This window comes from Lathamus discolor, chromosome 21 (genome assembly GCF_037157495.1).
Source record: "Lathamus discolor isolate bLatDis1 chromosome 21, bLatDis1.hap1, whole genome shotgun sequence".
NCBI lineage: Eukaryota > Metazoa > Chordata > Aves > Psittaciformes > Psittacidae > Lathamus > Lathamus discolor.
The window spans coordinates 4935852-4949395 of record NC_088904.1 but is presented as its reverse complement, the minus strand read 5'-3'; the positions used below and the strand labels follow the sequence as shown (position 1 = coordinate 4949395).

Genomic DNA, 13544 nt, shown 5'->3' with positions numbered 1-13544 from the left:
TTGTTGTTTCCTCGCTTGTCTGTGAACCACAAGCTTCACTTTCTGGTTTTAAGTTGTTTTAAGACGACTTGCCTATCTAGAATAAGAAAACTCGTTTGATCTCCTATATTATCGCCACTGGACTGGCAGCAGAGGAGCTGTGTGACACGCTGACCATGAACAGAGGTGTTCCAGCTCAGCTCTCACTATCAGGAGTTTGGATTCTATTTGATGTGGACCAGAGTGGGAAATCCTTTTCTTTAGAGATACCTCAACAAGAGTGAAGGGTATTTTTGGGAGCAGCACAGATGATGTGCTCCAGGAGGGAGAATTGCATCATCGCCTTGGTTAAGCCCTGCCTGACCTTCAGGCAGTGCTGCCAGTGCTGCAGCGTCTCTGCTGCAGGTTTGCAATTCCTGTGCCCTTCCAGCAGAGAGAGCAGCCCCATGTCTGGTCTAGCAGCTCATGTGGGGTGTTTGCTGCTGGTAAGCACCCAGAAGGGCTTAGTCAGCAGGTTGTGCAGAGGGACTGTGCCAGCTCCCAGCTTAGTGTGGAGCCAGTGGTTGTGTCCAACCTGTACTGAATGTCTGTCACAGCACTGGCTTGTGGAGCTTGTCCTGAAGCGCCTCTGCAGGCATCTGGGTTGTGGTTTGTATAGGAGATGTGTGTCATCTTGGGAGTTGAATGCCAGGGAGAAAGGATTGCTAGAACCTCGTCTCTCTTTCACCGCTGGGAAGAAAAACCCATTTTCTAGATACTGAAAAGACTGAACCTGGTCTGCAGGGAAGACAATGCATGTAACTGAAGTGAGGGAATGGAACCCCAGCCTTCAAATTCTCTTTGACACCACTGAGATTCTGTTTCTAAAGGCAAAACTGTCCCAGTGTGTCCCCAGTCCTGAAGAACTCTGTGTGTGATGTTAGAATTGGGTGGTTCTAGGAATTAGAAGAGAGTTCTTGATGCTTTTGAGAAGCCTGCGTGGCTTTAACTTTTGTGGTGAAATTCCACGTTTTGCTGATGTGAACCTGGAAGGGAGTGTTCACTGGGGAGATCTTGACCCTATTTCCAATCAGGATTTTCTTTTCCATCCAGGAAAAGGTGTCTGGCCACCTCCAGGGGGTTGGGTGCATGGGTGACATGACACCAGGGGAGCTGGCATGCTGGGGACCAGCACTTGCTGTTGCAGACAGGGTTTTCCATAGGTCATCTGCTCTCGTGCTCCTTCCCCTAAACCAACTCATGGCTGCCTTGTGCACAGTGATGGTGGTGATTTGTGCTCTTTATGCTTGTCATTTCCTCACCTTCATGGCCACAGCCAACTTAATTTAGTGACTCAGAGGAACATTTGACTTTGCCACCTTGCGACCAGCTCCGTAAACATCCCTGGGATGGGTCCCTGTTCCCATGGCAGCACTGCAGTCCCTGGAATGTTGCTGTTCAGTACACAAAGTGCTCTGATTTTCTGCAGGATCATGATAGGAGATAAGTCAAACAGGTCAAATCCTCTTGCCTGCTTTGATAGGGGTGAGCGTGGAAAGGGGTGAGGGGCTGGGGAGCAGGACGAGGTGTCTGGTGTGTTCCTTTTGGGGATGTAGGGCTATGGGAAGACAAATCCCTTTAAGAAGTGGCCTGGGACCTCAGCGGATGGTCAAAGCTGTGTCACTGCCTTGTCTGTGCTGGAGTTGTGCTCATTTCCAAGGATTCATTTGTGATTAATCAGTCCAGGGTGCTGTTACTGAGCTTCATAGGGTATTTTTGGTGAAAGCAGCCACATGGCACAGCCCAGCTCGGAGCTTTCTCTCACCTTCAACTGGTTTAACTCCTCCAGTCTGTTCCTCCCAGGCTGGCTTTTTGCCACACAGCGTCTGTGGCACTTCCAAACCCGGCTTTGCAACAGAAATTTCCCTCTTTTCCACGCACTCCTGTCTCATGGGGCTGTGAGAAGGTGGTTTTCCTGGAAGCTGGGTCTCAGGAGGGTGGGAACCCACCATTAGCTTAATATCAGGGCCATTGGGTTTACCTTTATATTCATCTCTTCCATGTTTGATAACTGTCTAGAATAAATGGACAGAATTTAGAGGGTGAGAATTTGGGTCATTCCTCATGTGTCACTGCCTGGGGGCTTTGCCCTGTGTTAGAAGGCTGTGCTGGGTTGCAGCATCCCTACTGTCCCCTTCCCCTCCAGCAGTAGATCGATGCTGCAGGCAAGAATTGACCCCAAGGCCTCAGGCTTGTTGAAATAGATTTTTATTGCATTTCTGCAGGTTTTACAAAAATATGACAAAATAAATTAAAAAGAAATAAATAACCCCCTTCAGTTCTGTTAAATTCCCAACACAATAGAACACAGAAAGGAATAAACCAACCCAAACGCCTCCCTCCTTGGCACAGCGACTGCCCCAAAGAGGGAGATCCCAGACCGGCGCCTGCTTGTAGAAATACTTTATTATAGGGAGAAATGGTTAAAAATGCCCTGGGCAGGGGGGTCCTGGGGGCAGCAGGGCCCTGCCGTCCCCTTTGCAAGCAGGATGGGAAGAGATGAAGCCAGGACTGTTCCTCTCAGGAGAGAAAAGGGATTGAAGAAACTCTCTTTAAGCCCGGTGTGTGTTTGAAGGGGGGCAAAGCTGAGCTGGCCCTGAGCACTCAGTGACATGGAGAACCAGGAGGCAAGGGCTGAGCTTTGGGCTCTGCAGTGCCCAGGGTGCTGCAGGCAGGGTGCTGAGGTGAGGGAGGCGGTGGTGGATTGGGGTACTTGGTGCCCCAAGCCGGGCTGGGCTCTCTCCTCCTGCTGTGCTTTAACTCTCCAGGGCATGGGGGTGTTGGTACCGGCTTCACTGCGCCCCAGGGTCCCGGTGCTCCCTTGTCCCTGCGCTCTCCAGGAATCTCTCCTGCATCCTGTGCTGCTGGGAAGGGGCACGGCTGGGGTGGCCCCTGCGCTCCCAGGGGCTGGCCCCAGCCAATGTGGGAGATGGAGCCCATGGACCTGGAGAGCATCCACAGCGCAGATAAAGCCTTTGCCCTCTTCTGCCCTTATTGCTGTATAAAATGGCTTGATTTGAAGACAAACACAACTGATACCTGACATGTAGAGAGAGAAACAAGGATGGGGGGAACAACCTGACGTTTTCTGCAGCCCAGGCCTTAGGGAGAGGGGGATGCGCTGACCCCGCGAGGCCACTCGGGCCTGGACCAGGCACAGTGATGGGGCAGCCCCCGGAGCACCCCACCTCTCCCCTGCTTGCTTTGGAGATGGGTGGTGGCTGGTGGCAGTGGGGGGCTGGATGGGTCCCCTCTGGGGTCCTGTCCCCCAAAGCGAAGCAGCACCGCGGCTGTTAGCGCTGGAAGTACACCCGGCGGCGGCAGAGCCGGCCCCGGCAGAAGCGAAGCTGCACCCCCCCCCCCCCTCCCTGCCCCTGCCCAGGGCTTGCGCTTCCCCCCGGCTCCGGCAGCACCCCCGCGAGCGCCTTATTGCGAAATCATTCCAGGAAATGGGAAAGCAGAGCGGGGAAGGGCCGCGCCGGTCCCGGCTCGCGTTGCAGTTGCTGGGGCTGCTGCCCACACCCGGCCGGGCTCTGCCGCCACACGAAGCAGAGCAGAGTCGCTTGCGTTGGGGTTGGTTTGGGGTTTAGTGCAATAAATGCTGCCCATGCATGCGAATCCGGGTGCTGGCGCTTGCCCCCCTCCCTTCCAGCCGGGCTTCGGGCAGGACAATATCCGGTGCTGGGAAGGTATCCACGCGGAGGCTGCCAGGAGCGGGATGGAGCGGTGGCTGTATGGCAGGAGCTGTAGGCACGGGTGAATCGGGCTCCTCTCTCCACCGTGGTCTCATCCCTCTGCCATCAGAAACATGGTGCTGAGCCTGGCGAGCTGGTGCTGGCGGATCCGGCAGCACTGAGTTCTTGTCTCCTCGGGCTGGACCAACAGCATCTCCCTGTGAGTCTCTTCAGGCTCATGTCCGGGCTCACAGCGCAGAGCCAGACTGGGACATCTCTGGTGGGGCACAGGAGGGAAACCTGTCGGGATGCTCTGAATCCAAAGCCATGGCCAGATGCCACTTACACCAACGGCGCTTTTCTGGGTGTCCCTGGTGCAGGATGCAGCGGGTCCCAGTGGAGGGGCGGGAGGGACACAAGGGGATGCGGCACAGGGGAACGGTGCAGAGTGAGGGGCCAGCTCCTGGTGTCAGGGGACAGCGAGGGGAGGCGAGAGGGTGACGATGGCAATGGCTGCCTGGAGAAGGGAGCGCTCATTCCCACTCATCCCTGCTCCCCCACAGCTCCGGTTAGAGTTTATAGCCCCCACTCTCCTCCTCCGCCCGGCTCTCTGGATCCTCACGGCTCCCTTCTTCCGGCACCCCATTGAGATGGGACTTGCTGGGCACTGGCCGCTCACCCGTGTCCATCGAGGGGCCGGGCCGGGGCTGGGGGGACGCAGTGGCCACGGCGCCATTGCCCCCGGCCCCTTCGGACTTGCCGAAGTTGAAGAGCTTCCCAGGATTGAATGGCTTGGTGGGCGACTGCACCTTCTCGGTCCCTGTGTCCCGCTTAGTCTCGGGGGACTTCAGGAACTTGAAGCTGAGGAAGCCGGGGAGTTTGTTCTCGCTGCCCGTAGGGGACTGGGGGGACCTGGTGGTGGCCGTGCTGCCAGCCCCAGCCCCCCCGGAGAGGAACTTGCCCTGCAGAGGGATGATCTGCTTCAGCTTCATCACGTTGTTGGTGGCCAGGAGGGAGCTGGGTCTCTTGGGCTTGTCAGAGCCGCCGTGCGAGCTGCCCCCAGAGCCTTTCCCTTTGCTCTGGCTCTTCTCATGGGCCGGGTCCTGCCCGGTGGCCTCAGGCTTGGCCTCATCCCGGCTGGATTCCCGCTCCTTGCGGGCCTGGTACTCAGCATGTCGCTGCCGCTCCTCCTCCTCCCGCTTGCGCCGCTGCTGCTGCTGAAAGTGGTGCTGTGCCTGGCGCTCGTGCTTCTGCAACAGGGACCCCGTCAGCATCGGGACACCCCGGGGACGTGCTCAGCCCCGAGGAGGGGCCTGCCCCATCCCGGCAGCTCCTACCTTGAAGGCCTCGCGGCGCTGGTATTCCAGCTTGGCCATCTCCTCGGCCACCCAGGCGGGAATATCGGGGATGGCAACTTGGATGATGTACTTCAGGAACAGGGCGAAGTGCTGCAGGGGGATCAACATGGTTCTGGATGAGCATTCCCACCCCCGGCACTGCTGCCCTCTCCTGAAACACACCCCAAAAGGGATGAGGGGACTGGAGAGACCACACAAGAGCAGCCTAGGGGGTTAAACACCTCTTCATGCACCGGGAGACCCTACAATGACAGCCATGGACACGAGCACCGTACCTCCAGCACCACCACGGAGATGATGGCTCCCTCGGGGCTGAGCCAGGGGAAGAGGCGCTGGAGCTGCCCACACTGGGCAATCAGGTAGCAGTTGACCACGATGGCCAAGACGCCCATGGCCTCCATCACCTTCTGCAAGAGCCACGGTGCCAGGAATGAGCCCCCCAAGGGAGGTGAGACCCCCCCGGGTCTCCATCACCCCAAACCCCACCTGCCACTGCCCGATGCTCTCGACGCGTTGGCCGAAGGGGCGCTGAAGCCCCGTGCACAGCTTGAAGGCATCGCTCCGGATCTCAATGATGTTGTTCACCAGCGCGCACATGGCAGCCAGGGGGAAGGCAGAGGAGAAGAGCACCACGTACCCGAACTGGATGAACATCTCCTGGTAGTCCTGGAACGTGTCCTAGGGAGGACGAGGAGGAGGAAAGGTGTTGCAATGGGGATAGGGGGGTGAACGCCGCATCCCACCAGCTCCATGTCCCTGCTCACCTCATACTTCTTCATGCAGCTTTCCACCTCTGCCTGTGTCAGCTGTGTGGAGTAGTCCTCCTCTGGCGGGTCGATCCACGATGCACGGTTGCGCTTCGTTCCTTCCTCCTCACCCTCCTCTTCCTCCCGGCTCTCCGCCACCCTCCTCCTGCGCCCCGCCCGCGGGACCACTGTGGGCTCCATTGCCTTGACCGGGCTGCCAGGAGCCCCTTCGGCCTCATCCTCATCCTCGCACAGCTCGAACACAGACGCGGGGTCCATGCCCTTCTCCACCATGGTGGGGCTGCCCTCCTCCAGGAAGCTCTCATCCTCGGGGCCGCCGGGCTCGGGGCCGCGCCGCTCCGCTTTCTCAATGAAGCTCACCTTCTTGAGCTTGAGCCCACAGTCCAGGGCGCTCTCCTCCTCCGAGTCCGACTCCCGGCGCTCCTCCTCCTCCTCCTCCTCCTCCGGCACCCCGCAGCCGCCGTTCAGACACTTCTTCTCGCCCCGGGACCCGTCGGAAGGGGCCGGGGGGTGGCGGCGGGGGACGAGCAGGCACAGCAGGGCCTGGGCGAGCTGGCGGAGGCTGCGGAGGTTGAGGTCCCCCCGGCGCAGGCGCCGGTACAAGTGGGGCTGTGAGACCTCCCTGACGTTCTGCAGGAACTGCCGGGTGATGAGCAGCGTGGCCAGCATCTGCACGGGGACACCGGGACACAGGGACACGCCGTCACCCCCCCCTTGGGACAGGACAGCGGGTGCGGTGTCGCTGCATCCCCATCGCCTTGTGCGCAGTGTCCCTGTGGCATCGCCCCAGCCCCGTTCCCCCCTCCTGTGACACACACCCCCCCGCCCCGTCAGTGACAAGTGATGGTGGGACCTCAGCTTGTGCCACTGACAGGAGCAGAGCCCGAATCCCTCCCAAAGGGCAGTGTGGGGGTCCCAAGGTGAAGTGCAAGGGGATGCCCGCCGCGCCCCCCACCCCAGCCCCGCTCCTACTTTGGATATTCCCAGTCTCCAGCAAAAGCCCAGGAGGCCCTTAAAGAAGATGAGAGAGAGGTGGAGGTGGAGGAGGATGAAGGGGAAGAGAGCCTCTTTGAGCTGACGCACGAGGCTTTGGGACAGAGAGAAGATGAGCAGGAGCTGTGGAAGGCACAGAAGAGACAGACAGAGACAGAGACAGAGACAGAGACAGAGAGACACCGTGAGCGGGAGCGGGAGCTGGGACCCTGCACAGCAGCAGCCAGGGACCGCGGCGGGGGCGCGCGGGGACAGCCCCCCCGGGAGGGGGGGACACGGTGACACGGGTGGGTCGAGGACGTCGGTCCGGACGGTGCCGGGGGGGGCTCCGGGCGGCGCCGCTGCCCCCAGGCGCGGCCCCTCCTCACCTCCTTCAGCCGCTCCATGTCTTTGAGGTAGAAACCGATGTAGAAAAGACTCAGGTATGAATTTACAAACTGAAACTGTGGGAGATGAGGGCGGTGAGCACGGGGGGGCACCGGGACCCGCTGGTCCCATCCAACCCCCTCTGGTCCACTCCATCCCCTTCCGGTCCCCTCCAACCCCCTCTGGTCCCCTCCATCCCTCTCTGTCCCCCTCCATCCCCTCTCCATCCCCCCCGGTCCCCTCCATCCACTCTCCATCACCCCCTGGTCCCCTCCATCCCCTCTCCATCCCCCCCCGGTCCCCTCCATCCTCCCTCACCAGGACGATTTTGATGATGAGATGCTTCTCGTAGGCACTCTGCAGGCGATAATTCTCTGCAAAGCAGAGGAAGGGGTTCAGGATGGGGGCTCAGGGGTGGGGGTCCCAGCAACCAGCCTTGTCCACAGCACCCCTGGGTGCTGTCCCCAGCACACCCATGTCATTCAGCCAGTAAGCAATCTTCTTGTAGATCTCATCGCAGGTGGTGACGATGATGGCCAGGAGGATCTTGGGGAGGAATCGGATGATGCGGGGCAGCTCTTGGATGCTTAGCACGAACTCCTGCAGGGATGGGGATGGGGATGGGTGAGGCTCAGAGTCGAGGGGTGCTGCCAGCCTGGAATGGTGGGATGAAACTCGCCTGGAGCTGGAAGCAGCCCAGCATGAGGAGGAAGACGAGGGAGAGGCAGGTGAGGCAGACAGGGAGGCTGACCAGGCACTGGAATAGGAGGCGCTTCCATGGCGGGTAGTAAAACTCCTCCGCGCTGGTCACAGGGCTGATCCTCTTAATGCCCTAATGAAGGGGGGGACAGGAGCTTGTCACCCTCCCCACAGTGGGCACCCCAAAGGAGCCCTCTGTGACCCCAGCACAGACCTCCCTGAGGGGTTCATTGTGGTCAGGGGGGACTCAGCCAGACCCAAACCCTGGGGATGCTCCCAGCCATAGGAAATTCCCCCCCAGCCACAGGAATACCCGGCCATAGGAACCCCCTATCCATAGGAAACCCCTCCCCAGCCATAGGAACCCCCTACCCATAGGAAACCCCTCCCCAGCCATAGGAACCCCCTACCCATAGGAAACCCGTCCCCAGCCATAGGAACCCCCCAGCCATGGGGATCCCCCCTCACAGCCAGGGCTCACCCTGAACTGTGGCCGCGGCTCCTCGATGGACTCGGCCGGGGTGTCCAAGGTGCCCCATTTGTAGGCGAACTCGGCGCTGCGGCGCTTCCACTCCTCGAGGAAGAGCGTGGCCCAGATGACGTTGAAGATGGCAAAGACCACGCAGCAGATGTCCTGGCTGGTCTGCAGGAGCCACAGCACCCACTGCACCGGGGCCTGCCCCTCCTGTCCCCAGCATCCCCTGCCCCCAGCTCCGGGGAGCCACGTGGTGCTGCTGCAGCCCCATCACCGTGGGCTTGGGAATTACAGCGTTAAAGGATCATAGGGAAAGGCTGGAGCAAGGAGGGATGGAAAGGTGGAAAACAGCCCCTCTGACCCCCAGAAACAGGAATTCACCCCATTTCCTGACGCCTCTCACCTGGTCGTTCTCAGTGAAGGTGTAGAGGATGGACCCGAACACCGCGGGGTACACCATGGCCGAGGTGTAGAAGCCCAACCAAGCGAAGTACATGGCGATTTTCACCCCAAAGTAGTCGCAGATCTCATCTGTGGGAGCCATGAGGGGGACAATGAGCAGAGCTGGGACCCCCCCATTGTCCCCACACCACCCCCTCATCCCCATACCGAGCGGTTGGGCCTCGCACACCGCCTGCACCCAGTTCTTCATGAGCCGCTTGAGGATCTTCTGCTCGTGCAATGGGAAGACCTGCTGGATGACGCCGCGGGCCGCCAGCTCCGGGACTGCGCCGCAGGGCACAGCGTAAGGGATGGCACGGGGGGTACACAGACCAGACCCCCCCCCGCGCATGTCCCCGCATGGCCCCAGTGTGGAAGAACAATGGGGAGGTTTGGAGTGACCCGCGTGGGGATGGGGACACGCGGTGACGGGAGCACGCTGGGCAGTTCCGTACTCACTGATGGGCTGCCCCTCGAGGAAGTGGATGTTGTGCAGCGACTCGCCCTGCTTGGCGCGCAGGTTCTCCAGCCAGTACCTGATGATGTTTTGCCGTTCCTGCAGCACCGCAGCGGGGTTTAGCCCCAGGACACGCTCCCACCAATCCCTCTGTTGCCACACGTGTGTCCCCAGCCCCGGACCCGCCTCATCCCCAGTTTGGGGGGTGGCTGGATCAGTCCCTGATCCCCTGCTTCACCTGGGGAGGGCAAGAGTACCTGCCTTCCCTGCCCACATCCCTGCATCCCTGCCCTGCATCCCCACATGCCCACAACCCTGCATCTGCACATCCCTGCATCCCCACATGCCTGCATCCCCACATCCCTGCATCCCGCATTCCCACATCCCTACGTGCCTGCATCTCAGCATCCACTCATCCGTGTACCCCTGCATCCCATATCCCCACATGCCAGCATCCCTGCACCCCCACATCCCTGTATCCCACTTCCCTGTATCCCACATGCCTACATCTCTGCACCCCTGCATCCCCACACGCCTACATACCTGCGTCCCCACATTCCTGCATCCCTGCATCCCCACCTCCCTGTTCCCCATATCTTTGTATCCCTGCATCCCCACATCTACGTCCCCGCCTCCCTGCCCCATGTCCCTCATCCCTCTCAGCCCACCTGAGAGGTGAAGAAGTAAAGCTCATTCTCGATGTTCTCATAGATGTAATCCTCCTCACAGGAGAAGCTCCGCATTCCGCCTCCGAACTCCGTTTTCACCAGCTTCCGCAGCCCGATCTCATCGGCCCCACGCAGCAAACTGCAGGAGGAGGGGACAGAGCTGGGAGCATGGGGGGGGGACACCCCGGGGACCATGGCAGGGGCTGGGGACACAGCCAGGACCCCACCTCTCGTAGGTGGCGGTGACGAAGAAAGCGTACACACGGGTGTGCTTGTGGTGCCGGACCTGCACGATGAGCTCGGGGATGCCGAGGCGGATGTGGTTGAGGAGCCAGAGCAGCGTGTGGTCATCGGTGGTGTCTGCACGGTGCTGGTCAGCACGGGCCACATCTCCCAGCACAGCCCATCCTGGCCATTCCCTCCCCATTCCTGCTGTGCCACCACCCACGGTGGCTCCGGCATCTCCCTACCCGGGAAGGTCATGAGCACGTCGCAGTTCTCCGTGGGCACCGTCTTCATCCAGGCCTTGTGGGTCATGATGTAGCGCCCGGCCTGGAGCAGCCGCTTCCCGAAGAGCTTATCTGCGGGAGGGAGGGAAGGAGGGAGGGGGTGAGCAGCCACTGGGGCTCCCCCCGGCCCCCGGGAGCCGCACCCCAAAGCACTCAACTCAGCGGCCGGCACATGGGGTGAGTGCAGGGACACCCCGTGTGTGTCTGTCCCCAGCAGCGCCCATGGCAGAGGTCACGGTCCCGCTCCTGGTGACGCTGGCCCTGGCTCAGGTTTCTCCTCCGGCAGCTCCCAACGCCCAAAAAGGCCCCCGACAGCTGCCGGGGAGGAGCCGGGAGCGTGTCCAGGCACCCATGGGTGCTGCTGGCCATGGGGTGCCCCCCTGCCACCCCCCCCTCCCCACCGCTCACCTCCTCCCGCAGCCCCTCGGAGGGGCCGAGATCTGGCTCCAGGAGATGGGAAAAGGCAGGAAAAACGGGGAGAGCGGAAAAGCAGCCGGTCTCCATGGAAACCCGGGGAGGCCCCGCATCACCGCAGAGAGATGGGATGGGGACAGTCCCCAGGGTCCCCTTGTCCCCCCCTATCGGGTGCCGGCGCAGGGACACGGCCCCTCTCCGTGCCGCGGGGTGTGCGCAGTGTGGGGACAAGCTGTCCCCGTGCCCAGTGTCCCCATTTCACCTCCTGGGATGGACGGGGACTGGACGCATCCAAAACAGGCAGGGAGAGCAGGATGGGGCTCCCTGGTGGCGCTGGGGAGCCCTGTGGGACCCCATTTTCCCCTGCCCCGTGCTGGCTGTGAGCCCGGCCACCTCCCGGCCTCAGTTTCCCCTCCTAAGCCAGGGTGGCAGAGCCAGGACTGGGCCTCTCCAGCTGCCCCGGGGCTGGGAAGGTCCCGGGGCTCCGGAAACACTGCTCACACCAGGACCTGCCAGCCCTGAGAAACAGGAACAGCCAGACCTGCTCCTGCAGCTCATCCCTGAGGATGCACCCGGGCTCCGGACGCTGCCGGACACCAGGGCTGAGACCTGGCAAACTCATCACCAGCCACCGTCAAGAGGGGGCTGCGGCGCCAGGCTCTCAAAGGTCTCTCTTGTCCTGGCACCGTGGGTGAAGCTGGAGACGGTGCCAGGCTGGTGGGAAGCCACCCCCAGAGTGGGGCCAATCCTGCTCCCAGGGGCATGTCCTGCACCTTGCTGCTGGGGTGATGGGGTGACGGGGTGACAGGGTGCTGGGGTACCAGTGTGTGAGGGACAGGGTGCTGGGGTACCGGGGTACCAGTGTGCCAGGGATGGGGTACTGGGGTACCAGTGTGCCAGGGACAGGGGTGCTGAGGTGCTGGGGTGCTGGGGTACTGGGGTGCTGGAGTACTGGGGTGCAGGGCAGGTGTGCAGTGCTGGTGGCAATGGCTGCCTGCACTCACCAGGCCTCTCAGCAGTGCTGAATTCACCCACTCTGGGTTATGTAGGCCCCGGCATGGGCAGGGCAGCGGAGGAGCTGCACACGTGTGTGCACCAGCTGCAAATGGGGGCGATGCTGGGGGGGGGACAGGAGGGATTTTCCTGGCCAAGGTCATGGCAAAAGATGTGGATGAACTGCAGAGGGGTCCCCAGCATCACGCCTGCACCCCAACCCCACTGGGGCTGAGCCCTGGGGTCCTCCTCACTCCATTGGCCCCCAGCCACCCCCTGGCAACCGGACTGGCACAAGGGGCTCACTGCTGGCCTGCAGCATCCCAGCGCACCCCCAAGACCTGTTGTCCCCCCCACGTCCACCAGGGCCCTGCTGCTCACCTTGACTCTCCGGGATAAGGTCACAGGAGCTGCAGCGGGCTGGGAATGACGCTGCCCCACCACCGAGCGGAGCCCGCGGCCACCGGGGAAGGTGTTTTGGGGGGGGGGAACAGTGATGCCGCGTCCCGGGGGGCACACGAAGTGGGTCACCCCCCCGCAGGCAGGAGCCCCGCTTGGTAGCGCGGTGGGCAGCAGGCCCTGCCTGCACTGCCTGGCCATGGAGACCCCAACCTGGCCATGCGGGTATCACCTACCCCTGGTGCCATACTGGGGGGACATCCCAACCCCAGCTTAGGCACCCCAAAACCAAGCCCTCATCCTGGACTCACTGCCCAGATTTGTCCCGGAGGGCACGGAGCTGGTTGGGGGGGGGCAAAGGCCTGTCCTGGGGGGGTCAAACCGGCCTTCCCGGGGGGACTGTATGGCCTCGGTGTGACACGGGATGTGCATGGACCCGGTGATGGGCAGCTGACTGGGGACACCGACCTGTGCGTGGAACTCGTCCCGAGAGGGCACGGGCCAGTGCGGGGGGAGTCACACACAGCCCCGACCCCCGCAGGACCACGGACCGCCTCGGGCTCCCCGGAGCCCTCCCGGAGGGTTGCTCAGAGCCGCACCGGGGGCTCGGCCCGTCCCATCCCCGGGGAGCCGCATCCCGGCCGAGCCCCGGCGACATCCGCATCGAGCCGCAGGGAGCTGCCCCCCCCCGCTCCCCACCTCGCAGCCGCAGCCACGGCCCCGGCCGCCGCTCCCTCCCGGTGCCACCTTACCCAGGACGCCGGTTGGGGCCGCCGGTTCCGTTCGCTCCTCCCCGGCCGGGGCCCGCCGGGGCCGGTCTCCGTCCTGCGCTGCCACCGGCGGCTCGGGCATGGTGCGGGGCTCGGCGGCGGGGGCCGGCGCATGGGGCCGCCGCGGCTCCGGGCTCGGGGCCGGTGCCGCCGGTGCCACCCGAGCCGCTGCCGCCGCCGCCGCCACCGGGGCCGGGCGGGAGGAGGGACAAAGGCGGCGGAGCGGAGCGCTGCGTTCCCGGCCCCTTTAATTGTCTGGTTGGCCGCTGGCTCCCCAGCGCCGGTCGTACCGGCCACGCGTGTCCGGCCGCGCCCCGTGGGGTGGTTCTGCGGGACTGGGGCGGCGGCGACACCCCCAGGGGTACGGAGCATCCCCCCGGAGCCGCGTGTCCTCGCATACCCCCGGGACTGACACACGTCCCCGTTATTCCCCCGCCCCCCCAGTGCCCCACATCCCCGTTTCCCCACCCCGGGACTGCCCCCCATCCCCATCATCCCCCCCGATCTGCCCTCTGCATCCCCACCCCCCGTTACCCCGCCTGC

General features: G+C 62.5%; 1 protein-coding gene across 2 annotated transcripts; it reads right to left on the bottom strand.

Annotated features, from left to right (window-relative positions):
• Nucleotides 1-3586: 3586 nt before the first annotated feature.
• ANO8 (anoctamin 8) lies at nucleotides 3587-13398 on the bottom strand. 2 transcript variants are annotated; one of them, XM_065700026.1, is made up of 17 exons: nucleotides 12984-13398; nucleotides 10387-10497; nucleotides 10144-10276; nucleotides 9917-10055; nucleotides 9251-9347; nucleotides 8960-9076; nucleotides 8754-8881; nucleotides 8357-8518; nucleotides 7856-8008; nucleotides 7650-7776; nucleotides 7495-7550; nucleotides 7179-7253; nucleotides 5815-6486; nucleotides 5537-5728; nucleotides 5326-5457; nucleotides 5030-5140; nucleotides 3587-4942 (listed from the first exon to the last, which is right to left on the bottom strand). In XM_065700026.1, exons 1-17 carry the CDS (start codon nucleotides 13081-13083, stop codon nucleotides 4262-4264), a joined length of 3186 nt encoding a protein of 1061 aa, XP_065556098.1. In that variant the 5' UTR covers nucleotides 13084-13398; the 3' UTR covers nucleotides 3587-4261. The 2 variants fall into 2 exon arrangements, with proteins under 2 accessions (XP_065556098.1, XP_065514811.1); XM_065658739.1 differs by lacking the exon at nucleotides 7179-7253.
• Nucleotides 13399-13544: the final 146 nt, after the last annotated feature.

Excerpts from the sequence above, each read along its gene's own strand:
- ANO8 (XM_065700026.1), bottom strand. The coding sequence starts at position 13,083 with ATGCCCGAGCCGCCGGTGGCAGCGCAGGACGGAGACCGGCCCCGGCGG. Across the intron at positions 10,498-12,983 it reads GGCCCCAACCGGCGTCCTGG|ATAAGCTCTTCGGGAAGCGG; the intron begins GTAAGGTGGCAC and ends TCCCTCCCGCAG. Across the intron at positions 5,141-5,325 it reads TCTCCGTGGTGGTGCTGGAG|CACTTCGCCCTGTTCCTGAA; the intron begins GTACGGTGCTCG and ends ATCCCCCTGCAG.